At 47.7% G+C, this 18,640-nt stretch overlaps 2 protein-coding genes across 2 annotated transcripts; one reads left to right on the top strand and one right to left on the bottom strand.

Moving 5' to 3' along the window:
- Positions 1 to 217: 217 nt before the first annotated feature.
- Positions 218 to 5,993, bottom strand: LOC101096768 (olfactory receptor 13C7-like). The gene is made up of 2 exons (XM_045043453.1): positions 5,648 to 5,993; positions 218 to 3,070 (listed from the first exon to the last, which is right to left on the bottom strand). The coding sequence occupies exon 2, from the start codon at positions 2,919 to 2,921 to the stop codon at positions 1,977 to 1,979; it is 945 nt and encodes a 314-aa protein (XP_044899388.1). The 5' UTR covers positions 2,922 to 3,070; positions 5,648 to 5,993; the 3' UTR covers positions 218 to 1,976.
- A 7,834-nt stretch (positions 5,994 to 13,827) lies between these two features.
- LOC101096518 (olfactory receptor 13C7-like) lies at positions 13,828 to 15,473 on the top strand. Its single transcript, XM_003995619.4, has one exon. It carries the CDS (start codon positions 13,933 to 13,935, stop codon positions 14,887 to 14,889), a length of 957 nt encoding a protein of 318 aa, XP_003995668.1. The 5' UTR covers positions 13,828 to 13,932; the 3' UTR covers positions 14,890 to 15,473.
- The last annotated feature ends 3,167 nt before the right edge of the window (positions 15,474 to 18,640 follow it).

Below are 18,640 nucleotides of genomic sequence, written 5' to 3'. Positions count from 1 at the left end.
TCCAACAGCCAGACCACTGTCCCTCCCACTGTCGTGTTTTGTCATTAGTTCATCTGGGTTTTGTTTGTTTACTTGTTCGCTTGCCTATTTGTTGTTTTGTTTGCTTGTTGGTCTTTCAATATATGACTGGCATCATCCCACAAAGGACTGAGCCCCAAACTACACCCAAGGCCAAACAGGTGAGAAAATGGGGCAAAGGGAAACTAAAAGAAAAACTGTAAGATTACAAAGCCAAGGAGTAAGATTCACCTCAAAGGGCAGACCATCAGGAGGACTTCTCAGGTGCAGAGTTGAGACATGACACAAACATATCAGGGACAGATGTGAATCTAGGACAAAAACTCAGATGTACAGGAATATTCTTGTATTCATTTTCTTTAATCAGATTTAGTCTGACATTGAGCCTCCACTTGGCCAGGCCGGGAATATTCTGCTTCACCATTCAATAAGAGGCATTCTACCCTCCTAGGGGTTTCCCAGAATAAGCCTCACGTAGGGCCCAGAAAAATGGTGGACATTTGTCAGCTGCTCTTCCAGGGTCCATTGACCCTCTACCGCTTTCTTAACAACTCCAGATTTTCCTTTGTGTAGCAGCCATAGACTTAGGTTAGACTGACCCCACCTTCTGTTTCAGAGCAGGGGCTGCTGGTCTAAGTTAATCTGCATAATCTTATCTCACCTGCCACTGTGGTTTGCAGTTTGCATCCATTGGTTGGGTCAGAGCAAACTTCAGGACACTCGTTCTCGGGTTGTAGGCACCAGTGGTTTCTATCCCATAAATGAATGTGGAAAATGCAGGTCCAGGACTACAGCAGCCATCTTGTGACCATGAGAAGAGTCAGCCTGAGAGCAAAGCTGACACATGGAAGAGTGAAGAGTCAAGAGAATCTCAGAGCAAAGGAGCTAGAGCCTGATTAACTTTGCCTCAGGTTGGCCCTACTTTTGGATAAATCCACATGAGTCTTAAACCAGGGTGAGTAGAATTCTGTCTTCTGTGCAGTTGAAGATCTCCCACCTAAAATGACCTCCAACCTCCATGCTGTTAGGGCTGCAACCCAAAGAGTCCAAACCTGTAGCTCCACAGCCCGTCATACCTGTGCCATAGCCAATGTAGAGCAACTCTTACCAATGGCTGATGATAGCCATGCAACTGAGGATTATTATAACGCTTTGCTTTCCCCAAAACATTTTTTGGACCTCCATATTGTCTGGGCACCCCCATGGTGTTTGATGCTGTGAGTCATACAGTGACTCCCAGTCACACGGCTGTGACTCCCAGCCATGCAGGACTGTACCAGTGTGTGATTAGACCTGGGGTATGGGTAGCGGAGTGCAGACATCTCTCTGTGCTTCCTCAGAGTGTTCCATACTGAAGGTAAGAGCCCTTTTTTACTGGGGCCAAGACTTATGGCGAATTCTTGCCAATGGTGCTATCAGCCAATGGTACAAATTTTATTTTTCATGTTATTCTTACTGAACACAGGCCTCTAGGATAATATCAAAACACGTACAGTGATGAACAATTCTACGTAGGGCCTCACAGCATATTCCAAGAGCCCAGTTCTACTAAAACCAGATTCTGTGCCTATCTCTTCATTTTGCACACACCAATGAGGCTTCACAGATATGCACCAGCTTCTGGTGGCAGAGAATCTAAGATTTCACTAGCATAAAACAGCTCTGATATGTCACTGTGGTTGTGCACAAAGCCAAAAACTAGCCAACATTTCTAGAACTGTGAAGGTTCTTTCCTTCCAGGTTCATAGATAGAAGCTTCCATTAGTCAATGGAACAATGGGTGGGTGAGTGAGTAGATAGAGAACGAGTTTACTTTTTAGCCTTAGTCACATGGTCTACAACATGGACCTTACAAAACTCCCTTCTCTACTTTGGGTTACCATTTTCCCATGAATGAGGAGTTTGGAGGTCTTGCATTCTGACAGTCTGGAATTCTTTGATAGTCACTCAATCAGGTATTATTGATGTACCAGGTTCTTCACGGCAGCCTTCACATCCTTGTTCCTTAGGCTGTAGATGATGGGGTTGAGCATGGGGGTCACCACCCCATAGAAAAGGGAGGTGAGCTTATCTGAAAGGTCCTGCTTATCTTCCCCCAGGGGGTCCTTGGATTTGGGCTTCCCATACATGAAGAGGATGGTTCCATAGAAGACGACCACAACTGTGAGGTGGGCAGAGCAGGTGGAGAAGGCCTTTTTCTTCCCCTCAGCTGAGGGGATCCTCAGGATGGTAGCAATGATGAATACATAAGAGACAAAAATGAACAGAACTGGGACCCCCAGGAAAATCACATTAGCCACAACCATGCTGATCACATTCATAGAAATGTCAGCACAGGCCAACTTCAGGACAGCCAGGATCTCACAGGTGAAGTGGTTGATGACATTGTCCCCACAGAAGGGCAGCCTCATAGCCTGGGATGTCTGAACTACAGAGTTGGTGATACCAGCTGCCCAGGAGCCAGCAGCCATGGGTATGTATATAGCCTTGTTCATGACCACAGAGTATCTCAGGGGGTTACAGATGGCCACATAGCGATCAAATGCCATCATGCCCAGAAGCACACACTCTGTAGCTCCCATGGCAAAGGAGAGAAACATCTGCCCAAAACAGGCTGAGAAAGAGATGGTTTTCCTGGGGGTCAGGAAGCTGTCGAGAATGAGGGGGACAGAGGAGGTTGTGTAGCAGATGTCCAGGAAGGAGAGGTTCCCCAGGAAGAAGTACATGGGCGTGTGCAGGTGGGAGTCAAGGATGGTCACCAGGATGAGGACCCCATTGCCCAGCAGGATCACCAGATACATAGACAGGATGAGCACAAAGAACGTTTTCTCCAGCCTTGGATGGGCTGAGAGTCCCAGGAGAATGAACCCCACCACAGGGGAGGTCTGGTTGAACCTGTCCATCGTACATCTCCTCTGTCACCTGCAGGAACTCTCTGAAGTCAATTTCAGCTCTCTCTGACTCCAAAAGCGTCTGGGCAGCAGGGCAAAAATCCCAACCCTGCTGATCAACTGGAAAATAGCTCTGACAATTTGGTCATCTTCATAGAATTCTAGGAAAAACGTAGTAGAGAAGAGTATTTAACTTCTGCTTCTAGTAAGAATGAAGAGATAATTTGGACTAACTCTCCCGCATATGACAATTAAAAAAAAAAAAAAAGCTAGGGGCACCTGGTGACTCAGTCAGTTAAGCATCCAACTCTTGATTTTGGCTCAGGTCGTGATCTCAAATTTAATTCATGGGATCAAGCCCTTCATCGGGCTCTGCACTGACAGTGCCGAGCCTGCTTGGGACTCTCCCTCTGCCCCTCTCCAGCTCACACACACGTGCTCTCTCTCAAAATAAGCAAATAAACTTAAAAAAAAAACCTAGACAACTATATAAAACACTGTGTTAAGCATGAGCGACGTCGTAAAACAACAAAGAGCCACAGGGTCATGATTCTGGGAAAGAACAGGGATTCAGAGAAGTCCAGCATTTGAAGCTATGTTTCAGCCGAGCCATGTGCAGCATCTGGAGGTGGCTACTGAGAGGCTAAGAAGCACTACTTCCAGCCTCCTGAAGGAGGGGACCAGGTTTTGAAGTCCACAGCTCACCGTGAAGGGCCTCTACCGAAACCTCCTCCCGTTGGTAGGGGATCCCAAAGGGCAGGACCGCAGGAGTAAAAGAATCAGAGGGAAGCATTTGTTTACAGGTGCTCTAGCTCAGCTTCAAATCTTCCCAAAAAATTGGATCTTCCCTGAAATTGGATCGAGGCGGTCCCAGATTTTTGGTGCTTCCAAATATCAGAAGCAAATATAAATGCAGGCTGAAGGGAAGTAACGTCACCCCAGTCTTCTGAATCACTCCCACAAAGAATTTTGCAAATACAACATCTGGCACACATTAAAAAAAAAAGAAGAAGAAGAAGAAGAAGGCACGCAGGAGACAAGACAACATAAATTAAAACCAACAGGAAAAAACCAGGAAATCGAGCATCCCTCTTCCTGGGGCAAATGAGAGCCACCAGCTCCTCTGCCCTGCTGTCACCTTTTGAGAGGATTAGCTCAGACCACAGTGCCACGGTCTTAACATCTTGTCGATCCTTTTGTACATTTGGGGCAGCAAATGGGCCCCTTGCACGCAGTGGCCACACTGACGGAGAGTTCAGACTGCATATCCCTTCTTTTCTTCATTCTCCAGCTGCCTGCACCAGAGGCACTGGCTTCTCCCCGAGACTGTTCACAAAGCCCCACATCCCACCCTGTCAGCTCTTCTTTCTGGAAAGCTTGACTCTCTCCTCAGACTTCTGAGAGCTCCCCAAGCTGGGATTTATTCTGAACCAATTAAAAAAAAACCCACTTGTAGGCAACACTGAGGGTGTTGGGCATTCAGTTTTATGTGCTCCATATCTAAAATATTCACGAACTTCCCAGGCATCCATCTTGCCAAGTTCTCTCAGCAATCGAGGCCCTTCTTTGATTATGCAGGGGCACATCTACCTGGGGAGCTCAGAGACACTCCTCCAGTGGTTCTTAACATTGTAGCTGTGACCGAGTAAGTGCCATCAAAATTCAGTTCAGGCTGACACATTTACTGAGCACCTGCTTTGGGGGCAGGCATAATCCTAGGTGGTGGGAACACAGCAATGAAAGGCAGAACCCATGACCTCAAAGAAAGAGCTCAACATCTAGCGGGGGAAGTAGATATGCAAATAGTCATGCAAACAAGTAATTACAGCAGCAGCAACCACAATAATCACGCCAACGCTACTGACGATGGGCTTTAGGATCTATTTAGCAATGTGCTCCCTTTCCAGTGCAGATAGCCCTACCACCTTCTTCCTGGTCCTCCAGCCTGTGCTTGATGGCCTGAGCGATGTGGGACTCGGTGCTTCCTGATGAGGATCGTTCCCTTTGAAGTTTCTCCTTGGATACTGAGCTGAAATCTGCTCCTTTGCAACCTTAATCCCTCTTCCATGTGCCAGCCCTCCAAATATCTACAAATCCCTCGGCTTTAGCATGAAGATAAACAACAATCTCCCTTTTTCTGCTGGCATCTTAAAAACACTGATATATCTCTTTGAAGCAAAGGTACCATCCAGGAATTGACTACAAGGCCACTCAGTACTGAGAATGGCTCCCAGCGTGGGGATGGCTCGGGTGCCCAGGACACACTACTACTTGTGACATATGTGCTGGGGCAGTAAATCAGTCCCCGCCTGAGTTGACCAGTCCTCTCCCAAGAACCCGGATTGTGTGAAGAAAATATTCCCTTCATGCCATCATCAGCAGATCCAGAAACATGGCTCGTGATTATTACTGTCCTTTGAATCATTAACTACAGAAGAAGAAGAGTCCTCCCCCACCCTGGTTTTAATCAAGAAGGGACACCTGAACGTGGACACAAGACCAAGAGCTGTGAGGTCCTGGGCAAGCCCTATTCCCTCCGCACAAAGTGGGGTGAGAACAGATGATCTCTCTTACAAAATTTTGCAACTTGTGGGGTCTATTTGACTCCATGGGAATAACACCATACCAACGAAGGGGGCTTCTCTCCCTCTTGAGCCTCTATTCCGTTACAATCAAGTCTGAGGGCAGAAATGAAGCTTGCTAATGAAAATTTTGGTATGATCAAAACCTGCACTTACCTGGATCAGAAACATGGTGAACACAAATGATCCGTTTGTTTCCTAAGGGTTGGGAAGAGGCCACATGTCAGAAATAGCAACACTGGGTCTGAAGTGCCAGGGTGAGTTCAGAACGTGTGACAAGGCAGGTGAAATGTCCAGTCAGTCCTTTCCCCTCCACCTGCCTCGTGCGCTCAGGGCACAATTTCCAAAGGACTGGCCATCGCCTTTAGAAGATAATTTAAATTACAGTCTGTTCTTTGGGACCATTTTAGTCCCTGAAGTCATTTAAAGTTTGGAAAGTGAGTTGTACTCAGTCTAGAAACTTTGTATTCTTCTGGGATAACATCCCCAAGATCCAATTATGCTGAAGGCACGGAAGGAAGTTTGCTGCCTGCTTCCTTTTTCCCTCCCACCCCTCCTCCCTTCTTTCCTGTCTCCCTTCTTTCCCCTGAACATCATAATTCCATTAATAGGGTCCAACCGCCTGCTGGGCAGTGATTCCAGGACTCATTCAGATCCCCAAGTCTCTTCTGCTGTGCGGTGGCCAAGCACCATCACCCTAAGTCTGTGCTTTGGCAGTGGTTTTTAGGAGCCTGACTAGAAGACTTATACTTTCCCTCTAAATTTTCAACTCATTGGATTAAGCAACCTGCTGTGTTCTTCCTCAGTCCTCACCCAGCATCCATTTAAATCACTGTCCTTTCAGCTTTCTTTCATTTGTGCATGTGCTCTAAAACCTCTTGAAAGTCACTGACAGAATGTGGCCAACAACAGGGATGGGTCCAGAGAATGGGTACATTCCTTTACTCAGCCAACAATCCTTGAGTGTGCCCTGCCTGGAAGCAGAAATGTACAGAGTAACCGCGGTCTCTGCCTTCTGGATTGCGCCCTCTAGTGGCAAGAGAGGAACATGAAAAGAAAATGACCAAATGAGGTAGGTGGCGCGGGAGAGGGAGAATGCCCAGCTCCTGGTGAGAGTCCAGAGGGAGGCAGGGGCCAGCCTTCCTGGAGCAGATGATCCAAAGCCCATCGTGTGCTGGAACTGACTGGCCAAATGTGTGCATCTCCTCCCAACTCCCATTCAGTGACTTTGTTGGTTGCCTGAAATTGGCCATCGTGGGAGTGTTTACAACACAGAAATCAGCAAATGCTCCAGACCAGGGCTTTTTGACCTGGAGATCTGGTTGTTAAACATTTACCAGCATACCACTGGAATGAGTGAGTGACAGTTGACCTGACAAAGGGGAGTGGGAATCGTCACAGGCAGAAGCAGCTGCATAAACAAAGACACAGAAACGAGAAAGAGCCCCCAGAGTGGGGAGCGACCAGCCATGCAGTATTGTAGGAGCACACAAGGCAGGTACTGCTGATGGGGAGGAAGGCAGGACTGGACTCTGGTTTGTCTTTGGGGGCATGCTGAGGAAAGTCCTAACTTTCTCCCGTAGGGGCTACTGAGGCACTTAGGGATCTTTTTTTATTTTTTAACGTTTATTTATTTTTGGGACAGAGAGAGACAGAGCATGAATGGGGGAGGGGCAGAGAGAGAGGGAGACACAGAATCGGAAGCAGGCTCCAGGCTCTGAGCCATCAGCCCAGAGCCCGACGCGGGGTTCGAACTCACGGACCGCGAGATCGTGACCTGAGCTGAAGTCGGACGCCCAACCGACTGAGCCACCCAGGCGCTCCAGGGATCTTTTTTTTTTAAGTAGATTTCATGCCAACACGGGGCTTGAACTCACAACCCTGAGATCAAGATCAGAGCAGAGATCAAGAGTCCACTGCTTTACCGACTGAGCTACCCAGGCGTCCCCAGGCACTTAGGGATTTTAAGTAAAGGTCTGGCATGGTCAGATTTGCATTTGAGGTTGATCCTTCTGAGCACAATGTGGAGGGATACAGGGCGCAGGAGGACAGAATGAAAAAGAGAGGGAAACACTGAAGGCAAGTGAAGATAAGGACATTAACTAGGAAGGGACTGAGGGGCGGTGAACATGGAGATTCAAGGAATGTTTGGTAGATGCAAAATACAATACTAGAGTTTGGTTGCATAGAGCAGACAGGAAAGAGGGCAGAGTCAATATCTATCGCTCAGATAATGGGTGGATGATGGCAGCACCACTGAAGATCACTGGCCAAGTTGCTGGTTTTAGGGGAGAAGATGAATTCATTTGGGGGTATAGTGTGTTTGGGAGAGATGAGGGAGATGTGTGTGCAGGACACTCGTGGACTAAATACCTAGAGTGGCTGGCATTGCTCTGCCGCGTCTGGATCCAATTCCAGCCGTACTACCGTAAGAGACTGCTGCAGTCTCTGCAACATGAGTTCATGGTATCTCCAGGACCTCCCTGACCTCTGGGCCATGAGGGTCCCACTCACTCTAGTGCACAGATGCTCTGAGAAAGTGGATCCTGAGGACAGAAAGACCCCAGAGAAAGTGACCCAGAGGAGGGCAGCAGGAGTGTGAACAGTCAAGGGTCAAGGGTCAGGAGTTAAGGGCCAAGGAGACCGAAAGCGCAGCTGACTCCAGGGCAGAGGAATTGCAGCAGCTGCTCTGACCATTCATAAAAAATACCTCCCTCCTGTTCGATTGCTTAAAAGGAATAGCCAGAATTCCAATCCTAGGAGAAGTCTAGATAGACGGGTGCTTCTCAGACATTGGTATGCAGGAGAATCCAGAGGACCTGTTAAAACAGAAATCAGAGTGACGCCTGGGTGACTCGGTTAAGTCTCTGCCCCTCCCCTCTGACCTGCTCACTCTCTCTCTCTCTCAAAAATAAAAGTTAAAAAGGGGACGCCTGGGTGACTCAGTCAGTTAAGTTTCTGACTTCTGGCTTCTGGCTCAGGTCATGATCTTGTGGTCCATGAGTTCAAGCCCCACATCGGGCTCTGCAACCGACAGCTCAGAGCCTGGAGCCTAGTTGGAATTCTGTGTCTCCCTGTTTCTCTGCCCCACCCCTACTTGCACTCAGTCCCTCTCTCTCTCTCTCTCTCTCTCTCTCTCTCTCTCTCTCTCTCTCAAAACTAAATAAACATTTTTAAAAAATTAAAAAAAAAAGATTAGAAGGGGCACCTGGGTGGCTCAGCCAGTTGGGCATCTGACTTTTGCTCAGGTCATGGTCTCACTGTTTGTGAGTTCGAGCCCCGCGTAAGGCTCTGTGCTGACAGCCTGGAGCCTGCTTCCAATTCTGTGCCCCCCCCCAGCCACCACACCCCACCCCCCCTGCCCCTCCCCCACTCTCTCTCTCTCTCTCTCTCTCTCTCTCAAAAATAAATGAATATTAAAAAATTAAAAAAAGAGAGATTAGGAAAACACATACACATACACAAACAGAGGCACACATGTGGACCCACCACCAGAGATTGATTCTGTAGGTCCAAGGAGGTGCCCAGGAATCTGCATTACTAACAAGTTCCCAGGTGATGCCAGTGCTGCCTGTAGTCACACTTGAGTAGCACTGGGCTAGATTTCTTACTAACTCAGTGTGTGATTGAGATTTGAAGTGGTTCTGAAAATGTTTCCCTTCATTTCTCCTCACTGCCTAGGGAAGCCCCAGACAGACCAGCCAGGGGATATTTGAGTTTTAGTTGGCCAAGACAAAGCTTTGTGTGTCAGAAATATCCTTATCCCATGCGTTTGTGTGTGTGTGTAAACGTGAGCTTGCCAAAAATGAGTGGAGATGACCAAAGGGGTAGACTGAACCCCAGTAGCCCCAGCATTTCCTAGAGAGGCATCTGTTAATTGTGGCTTCCCGAGGACAAATGTGAACACGACATCCCATGGAATTCACTAGATCTGTGACCAGATCCCCAGCCAAAACTTTTCAACCTTGGCCAAAACACTTTGAGATTGTCAGGAATCATTCTAGCACATTCTCTGTGAAGGCAGAAAAGAACTACCACCGTTTTGAGATAAAACTGGGATTGGAGTCTAGTGGTATAAGGTCGGAGAAACAGAACTTCTCTGAAGATGGTAAAGGGAGGAGGCGGAGGGAGAACCTGTCTCCATGAGAGGACCAAAGCTTTGCCTCTTCATGGAGAGGAGACCACTCCATGCAGCGAGCACTAAGTGGAGACACAAGTGTGTAATTTCTGAAGTCTGAATGCTGGATTATCCAAACAGCATTTGCCTGATTCGCTGCTTCATTCCAGGAAGCCTCACTTACTGGTTATACCTATGTTCTCCTTCCTCTTACGTTGTTTCCATGCTCTGTACCGTGAAGCACCATGGCCCCAGGACTCACCTGACTAGACCAGGCAGACACCTGTCTTAGGGGCAGTTAACGTGTGAACTCCGTGATGGCCTATACTGCCTGATGACTAACCAAACCCCTTAGATCTGTCTCTCAGGAGCTTGAACTCAAACACCAGGACATAGCAGCTGGTATAAGGAAGGAAAGAGAGGAAGGAGAAACCACAGTAACACAGAGAAGGCTGTGGGAAGCTAGGCTTGTGGTAGCTCAAGTCGAGTCAGAGGGAAGAGAGTAGGGGGTATTTAGTCCCAGCTGGAGTCCGTGAGGCACATCGGAGTCCCCAGTGTGGCAGAGCCCTGGAGTTGGGGGACACAGAGCTCTGCCACAGAGGGGCCAACGGGAGCCACTCAGGTTGACATTCCAACACCTGTCCGACCACGAGGCCTGCCTGCACCGCTGTTCCCCTACAAACTCTGAAACATCCCCTCACCCTGAGGAAGCCAAGAGTGAAGGAGGAAAGGCTCCTAGCACTTAGAGAGCAGAGGGCAAAGATGTCAGACATCACGAATACAAGGTGCTCTGGCCCAGAGATGGAGGGTTCCTCTACCTGCTCACATCCAAGTATCCCTCATACCTACCTCAAGGGATCCTGGGGAACCTTAGGTAAGACGAGATTTAGAAAAATTATAAATTAACGGTAACTCATTAATATCGACATCTCACCATTATCTCAAATATAACAAATCCAACAGGCCATAAACTCCTCAGTCACAGACACAATTTCTTAGTCATATCTCTATTTCTAGTAACCAATGAGCTGGGCACTAAAGATATACCAAAACCGTAGCGTGAAACGTCAGAAACAACCCTGCAGCCACCCTACCCCTACCAGCCCGGACAGCCTCTCCTCCGTAATCATCCGGTATTTTAGCCACTGTTGGTTCTTCTCTCTCCTGCACCTCTCACCCCAGATCTGTCTCTAAATCCCACCATTTCTTCCTTCTAAATGTCTCCTTCTGTCCCTCTCTCCCCCATCCCTGTTATCTTCATCCTGGGCTAGTTCTGAGCGCTCCTCCTGTGCACAGCCTCCTGGAAAACTCTGTGGCCCTGTCAGCCATGCCTTGCTCTCTAGATATTCCTGCGGTGCCTGCCATTCTCTGAAGGCAAAGGCCCATTTCTGGTCATCATGTCCCCCGCTCCTGCTCTCTGGTACTTGGCATTTTGGTACTTGACATGGTCATGGCGATTGTTCAGAGTGGTGGGCAGGTTAGTGAGAACGAGTGAGAGAGAGAGAGAGAGAGAGAACGCTGGGTCATGGAGTGGAGGGGGGGAGATGGCTGACGGGCAGGGAATCTATCTGGCCCAAAGTTCCCAGGAATATTTGAATCACTGAGGCCCAGTTCTTTTTCCTTCTAGGCTCTCTGGGGACAATGTCAGAACCATCTTGAACCGATTATCGTGATCAAAACCCAGGGGAACTCTGATTACCTGGCCAGAGGATGTTCTAAGCTGAGACTTCCTTGTAGTGAGAGAGGGCAGCATTGGGTAGACTTCACAACATTGCCTAATTGGGTCTATGGGATTGAAGTCTAAATTCTGAGCCTCTCACCAAACTTTAAATTGCTTCTGGGATAGGGCCTGGCCCCAAAGCAACCCAGAATTAATTCCTGAGAGAGTCATCATGGGGCCCCCTGGAGAAAGTGTGGAGCCCAGAGAAGAGGATGTTGGGTCTAGTAGCTGCATGGCTCACCAACTCACCCTGGGGTACAGCCTTGCCTGGGCTGAGGTTCCTGGCTGAGCCTCATCCTCGACAGTTAACCTTTGTCTCGTTGTCTTACTAAGCCCCAAGGTCTGGCAAAGGCACCGTGAGTAGCTGCAGCTTCTATGGGCTTTGACCTGTGGTTGTACTTTGGACCCCTCTATACCTAGGGTCATTTAGAGACACCAGGAAGTCAGACAATAGTTAAAGAGTATGTGCCCATGTTACAAATGTGCATCTACCTGTTGCTGGAGCAGCTCTGAGAGATAAGGCCTGTATGGCCTCCTTGGTTATGGCTTGGTAGCATCCAGATGGACAGATGACAACAGAAACAGTCATTTCGCCTTGCTCCTGTAAACTGGCAGCCTCCTCCCTCCAGTGGCTTCTCTTCCCGTGAGCGACAGGCCCAGCCTAGATGTCACCCTACGCTGGGTAAGTTCCAGGCGATGTTTATGGCCAGCTCCTCACCAGTTGGGAGGGAAGAAAAGAGGCTGAAAAGAGAGTGCAGGGTGAGGCAGGGAGGGAAAAACTGGGCTGGGGGACAAGACAATTATTTCTCAAGCTCTGAAGGCTGCTGCTATGACAAGGGAGCAGGTCTGTTTTGCATGAGCCCAGAGGAGTCTTTGGGCCCGTGGAGGCAGGAAGAAGTTAGCAAAAAAGCAATCAACAATATATTGATATATATTGACAATAATATGGGAGGATGCGAGCCCCCATGTTGTTCAAATGTTCTGCAGAGGCAGAGAAATTACTTCCTGAGGAGAGGATCACTGTAACAGGTGGGTTAGGGAAGGGGACTGGATTGGTTTAATATCTGAAGGTTCTGCCAAGCTTCAAATTCTGCACTTCCTGGTACTAAAAGAGCTTTTCTCTAAAAATGATTCTCTCTCTCTTCATTCCACGTATCCTGAGATAACCTCTTTTGGGCACTGTATCATTACCAATTAGAAGAAAGTACCCTTTCTTTGGGGCCATGTGCAAGTCACAAACCTCTCTCCAGACCTCAGTTTCCCCACCTTAAAAAATTTTTTTTAATATCTGTTTATTTTTGAGAGAGAGCCAGAGTGTGAGAGGAGGAGGGGCAGAGAGAGACACACACACACAGAATCCGAAGCAGGCTCCAGGCTTTGAACTGTCAGCACAGAGCCTGATGTAAGGCTTGAACTCACAAACTGTGAGTCGGGCGCTTAACTGACTGAGCCCCTCAGGCACCCCTCCCCACCTTTAGAGGTCAGTGATTCCCAAGACTGGTGTGGATCAGAAATATATGAGAAACATTTATTTAAAAACTATGCAAACAAAAAATTGATCTCCAAGATCATCTGCAAATGTAGGACTCAGCAATCTGTATTTTTAACCAGCAGTCAGGTCACTCCATGCTGTTTTAGGCACTCTGCTACAGGGCCTGATCACATCTGGTGTTCCTAATCTCTTTGGCAGAAAAATTGTGATGATCTACAGTGTGGCACTGAATATTCTGGCAAGCTGAGTAGATGTACATGTGATGATGTCTCCAAAGCATCTCAATGGCACTGGATGGCACATGACTCAAGACCCCACTGAACCTAGGCTGGGGGTGTGTATTATGAATGGGCTCTGTCAGCTATGATTATATTCCTTGGGCCCAAGGTCCAGAGCCACGGAGGAGCAGACAGGTGAGCTGTGGTTACGGGAGATTTTGGTGAGTGCTCCATGTTACAGGTTCCAGAAATTCAATTGGGTCAGATTATTCAGAGAAGAGGGCCAGGATCAGATAAATTGATTCATACCAACTAAACTCAGAAGATACTGAAGTGTAAACCACATACTGTATAAGAAATAAAACGGTTACAAATATAAGTAACTTTATGTTTGCAAGCCAGCACATTCTCTTCCTATAAAACTGTTTGTATTGGGAGTCCAATTATATTAGAAATTTACTGGGCAAAGAAGAACTGGAGCCAGAGGAATGGGCAACATGACTTCAGTGGCCTCTGTCGCTGAGCTGGGATAGCTTGTGGTCCTAATTGTATAAGAGAGACAGAATTAGAGGCTCCTGTTTCCCTGGAAAGTGTGGAAGACACACAGCATATGCAGACACAAAATTTTTGCTTTAGGTATATTAATATCAAAATGTCTTTTTTATTTCATTAAATTTCATTAGATTTCCAAGTTCTGCTCTAGATGCTTTTGACTGCTACACAGCCTTACTTGAGATCACTTGGTTTTGTAGTTGAATCCCATATATAGATTGTTTGTTTATAATTTTAGGGACATGATGCTGTGATCCCCATGTACTGACTCAAGCAAGCCATCAAAAAACCAACAAGAATTTCTGCCTTCAGTATTTTTAGGGATAAAGAAGAGAGTTTGAAATGGAAGCATCCAACCAATCTGCTGTGACAGAATTTGTTTTGCTTGGCCTCTCTGCCCATCCAAAACTAGAGAAAACGTTCTTTGTGCTCATCCTGTCTATGTATCTGGTGATCCTGCTGGGCAATGGGGTCCTCATCCTGGTGACCATCCTTGACTCCCGCCTGCACACGCCCATGTATTTCTTCCTGGGGAACCTCTCCTTCCTGGACATCTGCTACACAACCTCTTCAGTTCCTCTAGTCCTGGACGGCTTCCTCACTCCCAGGAAAACCATCTCCTTCTCAGGCTGTGCCATGCAGATGTTCCTCTCCTTTGCCATGGGAGCCACAGAGTGTGTGCTTCTGGGCATGATGGCATTTGATCGCTATGTGGCCATCTGTAACCCCCTGAGGTACCCTGTGGTCATGAGCAAGGCTGTCTATGTGCCCATGGCTATCAGCTCCTGGGTGGCTGGTGGAGCCAACTCCTTGGTGCAGATCTCTCTTGCAGTACAATTACCCTTCTGTGGGGACAATGTCATCAACCACTTCATCTGTGAGATCCTGGCTGTCCTGAAGTTGGCCTGTGCTGACATCTCCATCAATGTGATCAGTATGGGGGTGGCCAATGTGATCTTCCTGGGGGTCCCAGTTCTGTTCATCTTTGTCTCCTACATCTTCATCCTCACCACTATCCTGAGGATCCCCTCAGCTGAAGGGAGGAAAAAGGCTTTCTCCACCTGCTCTGCCCACCTCACAGTTGTGGTCATCTTCTATGGAACCATCCTCTTCATGTATGGGAAGCCCAAATCCAAGGACCCCCTGGGGGCAGACAAGCAGGACCTTTCAGACAAGCTCATCTCCCTCTTCTATGGACTTTTAACTCCTATGCTCAACCCCATCATCTATAGTCTGAGGAACAAGGATGTTAAGACCGCGGTGAGGTACCTGGTGGCTCAGAAACACTTCACCCAGTGATGCTGGGATATATCGTGACCCACACACTCTGGTTCACTTGAGAAAGTCAATGCAAAGTGATGCTAGGTGAGGGGCAAATTGAATTCAGAGCCACGCTGCTCATAGTGTGGTCCATGGAGCAACAGTGTTAGCAGCACCTGGGAGCTTATTAGACATGCGGAAGGGGCCCATTCCAGACTTAACTGAATTGGAATCTACATGTTAACAAGATCCCTCAGGAGATTCATGTGCGTGTTAAGCCTTGAGAAGTACTGGTTAAGAGTGTATAGTGGGTGGTGTGGCGAGTGTACTACCCAGACCCCGCCTCTCTCTCCCTTAGGGGCTTTGGCTCCTGTTACCCCAGCCACTGGGAGTACTGGTGGCAAACAACATTCAGTTAGTTGCTGCACTGGCTTGCCCTTGGCCCATGAGGGTTACGTGGCAGTTCAAGTTCTTCCTCTGCACTGTCCTGCTTCCTTCACCTCCACCCCACAGGTATTGATCTTAAGAGCACTCTCCAGTCAACATCCTGCATGAAAATCTCCCCACCAGAGTCAACTTCCTGGGAAAGCTTACCCACAACAGAAAACAATTATCAAATCTCAGTACTGGTGCATGAGTTGTGTGTGATGGGCCTGCGTTCCCAGGTGTCTCCTGCACCCTGGCTCCCGAGGAAAGTAACTTGGCAAATTCCATTTGTTCAAGGAAAAGAATTATTCCCCAAAAATGATTTGCTAAGTTAAATTCCTTACTTTTTATTCTATAAACAGATCTTAATTTGTACTTACTGTACAAATGTCTTTACTCCTTTTTTAAAAAATTTTTTTTTATGTTTATTTATTTCTGAGACAGAGAGAGACAGAGCATGAGTGGGGGAGGGGCAGAGAGAGAGAAAGAGAGAGAGAGAGAGAGAGAGGGAGACACAGACTCCAAAGCAGGCTCCAGGCTCTGAGCTGTTAGCACAGAGCCTGACGTGGGGCTTGAACTCCCAAACCGTGAGATCATGACCTGAGCCAAAGTCAGTCGCTCAACTGACTGAGCCACCCAGGTGCCCCCAAATGTCTTTACTCCTAAGCAGAGAGTCAGCAGAGCTGTTTTACCCTCCGGGCATGAGGGTGCAGTAGTCGGGCCTTATGGGGTGTTTTCTAAGTACAAAGACGTTTGAGGGCTGGAAAACCTGTTGGCTCTTAACTACAAGACAAACAAACAGAAATCCTTTAAAAACTTAATAATTGTTTATTTGTGTGCCCAAAAAAGGGAATATTATGTTAACCTCAGTAATGGATAAACGAATGTACTGTATTCATGAATCTTATTTTAAAACAATGTGTATGTAGTTAGTTACCTTAGCTTTGCAAACACTCCAGAGTTTTTATGCTAACTGTTGAGAAACCATAGAATTGTAAATTGAGTCACTTGTATGCCAAGTAATTCTAATAACAGAAGTAGAAAGATAACTTCAAATTTACCACAAAATTACACATAAAATGGGATACAGGTGCATTTTGACATGATGTGGGTCGAGACCTCCAAAAGTAAGAGTGCCAAGGTTGGGAGCAGTCTTGAGGTGGACCCTCTAGTTCCCAATGTATTTGTCTGCAGTGCCTAAAAATGTAATTGGCATGCAGGTACTAAAGAAGATACACAGATGTCTCTCCCCACCTACCTTTTAACTTTCTCTTGTCCCCCTGCACTCCTTGGACTCAGAGATGTGCCATGTGGCTGGTAGACTTCTATACAGGGTCTCAAGTGAGGGCTCAGAGGGCTGAAACCTTTCCTTAAGAGAAAGTCCCAACATGCTAGTCTCCAGCCAGAAGCCTGCAGTGGTCTGTGGGTCGTAGAGGTCCCCAACCAGGGGGCTCCAGGACTTCTTTTCTTCAGTCTTTATGAAAATGACAAAAGCATTGGTGGAGAGGAGCCGAACCCACACTCTATAATGAGATCTTTGTGCATTTCCCCTGTGATAACGTGGACCGTGATGACTACATGATGCCCACGTGGGTGACAAAAGTATACAACAAACTGATACCAACTTCCATCTTCTTCTCAAGGAAAAATTGGTTCCCAGGGTCTTTTATTAGCAAATCACCCTCCTTCTCTTTTAAGACCAGTCTTTGTCAGTTGCTTTTGATAGAGACTAGGCTGTAATCCAAGGCTCCTTACCTCCTCCCTGCCTTCCCTCTTATCCACTTATATGGGAAAATTCCTGTTCTCAGGCCCTGCCGAGCAGGCATGGCCACGTTCCATACTGCCTGATTCTCACCTCCTGGACTCCAGTTGAGGTGACCTGAAGGGTTCTCTTGTTTCTTGTCACCAAAGATTTCCAACTAAACAGAAGCTCTTAGCAAAATGCTAGTTAGCTGCCTGGCTTGTGACTCCAGAGCTACTTCTAAGGGTAGACTCTGCTGTTTTCTCACCAACCCTAGAGCTCTCTTCTGCCCTCATGTCCTCTGCTTCAATCCACAATCCTTATTCCCTGCTATACTATAGTATGGCAGGGGGGCAGGAAGAATCGCTTCCTAGTTGGGACCTAAGCTTCTCTGACCTCCTTCTTCTGACTTTTGCCTGTTCTGGCCTCCCATACAGCTTAGGGGCACTTGGCAATCATCTCTCAAACTGTAGCTGTCACTGGGAGTTTCTGGAGATCAGAGGTGCCATCCTTATCATTTCTAGCGCCTGGTGCTGGCTTGTGGTACATGTTTCCTGTCTTTGAGGGCAAGGGCTAGAGCTGATCAGCCCAGGATGAGTGCTGGGTGACCGCAGCGAAGGTCAGCTACTGGAGCATGTGGATGCCCAGTGTGTCTGTAAGGGTCTAGGCAAGCTTTCATCTCTTGTTTGGACACTTAGTCCTGCAAAGACAAGTGCAGAGCCCCCTCTAACAGATACCATTGTGGTAAAAACATAGTCAGACCTTAGTTATCTCCTCTACTTCCAGGAAGGTCAGCAAGGACAGGATGGGAATTTCTAATCTAAGGAACATATCTTTGTAGTGAGAGTTAAGATTTACATAGTGTTGTCTACAATGTATGTAATTGAGTTCATGGGACACAGGCTCTAAACTCCTGTGAGGCCTCCACCAAACTTTAAATTGCTTCTGGGATTAAAACTGCCCCCAAACAACCAGAACTCTAAATTCCTCCGTGGTTCTTTGACGGAACCTATAGAGAGAGGGCAAGGGGCAGAGAGCAGAGTGTGTCTGCCCCGATCACGCAGGTTGGGCATGACTGCAGGGCCACTGGGAAGCAGCAACTTGAGGTGTCCTTCCTGCTATTATCTCACCAGACATGGAGAAGGCCAGGGAAGAGAGCAGCTAGAGCCCCTTTGGCTATGGCCAACCCTGAATTTTCTTTACCTTCTGTGAAATTTGAAGGGACTGCTTAGCTCCAAGATAGCTAAACAGAATTTGCTGCACATTTCCAGGCACAGCCTCAACAGACAGAGCTAGACAGGAGATGGTCAAGGTGGGCAGTTGAAGCTATCACCTCCAAAGCCAGGAGCCTTCCAGCATCCTCCCTGCCATGAAACCTCCTGTCTAGGTAAGCTCCTGACCCCACCATAGCCTCATCCTCATACTGGATGTATACTGAGCTCTCTCTGTAGCCAAAACTTCTCCAAGTAGGTGGGAGAAGAGAAAAGATAGTTGTGAGTAGGGACCAGCTCACAGCTCCCATGTCTCTGAAGGGCTTTTATAGGGGAAGGGAGCAGGCATGTCCTGGGAGTTTAGGCCAGTGGGGGGCAGTAGGAGGTAAGGTATGGGGACAACATTAGAAGA

The sequence above is a fragment of the Felis catus genome, chromosome D4 (assembly GCF_018350175.1).
Source record: "Felis catus isolate Fca126 chromosome D4, F.catus_Fca126_mat1.0, whole genome shotgun sequence".
In the NCBI taxonomy this organism is placed as follows: domain Eukaryota; kingdom Metazoa; phylum Chordata; class Mammalia; order Carnivora; family Felidae; genus Felis; species Felis catus.
Note: the sequence above shows the minus strand (reverse complement) of the source record. Positions and strands in the feature narration are given on the sequence as shown.

What these genes read in the sequence shown, in the direction of transcription:
- LOC101096518 (XM_003995619.4), top strand. Translation starts at nt 13,933, where the DNA reads ATGGAAGCATCCAACCAATCTGCTGTGACAGAATTTGTTTTGCTTGGC.
- LOC101096768 (XM_045043453.1), bottom strand. Translation starts at nt 2,921, where the DNA reads ATGGACAGGTTCAACCAGACCTCCCCTGTGGTGGGGTTCATTCTCCTG.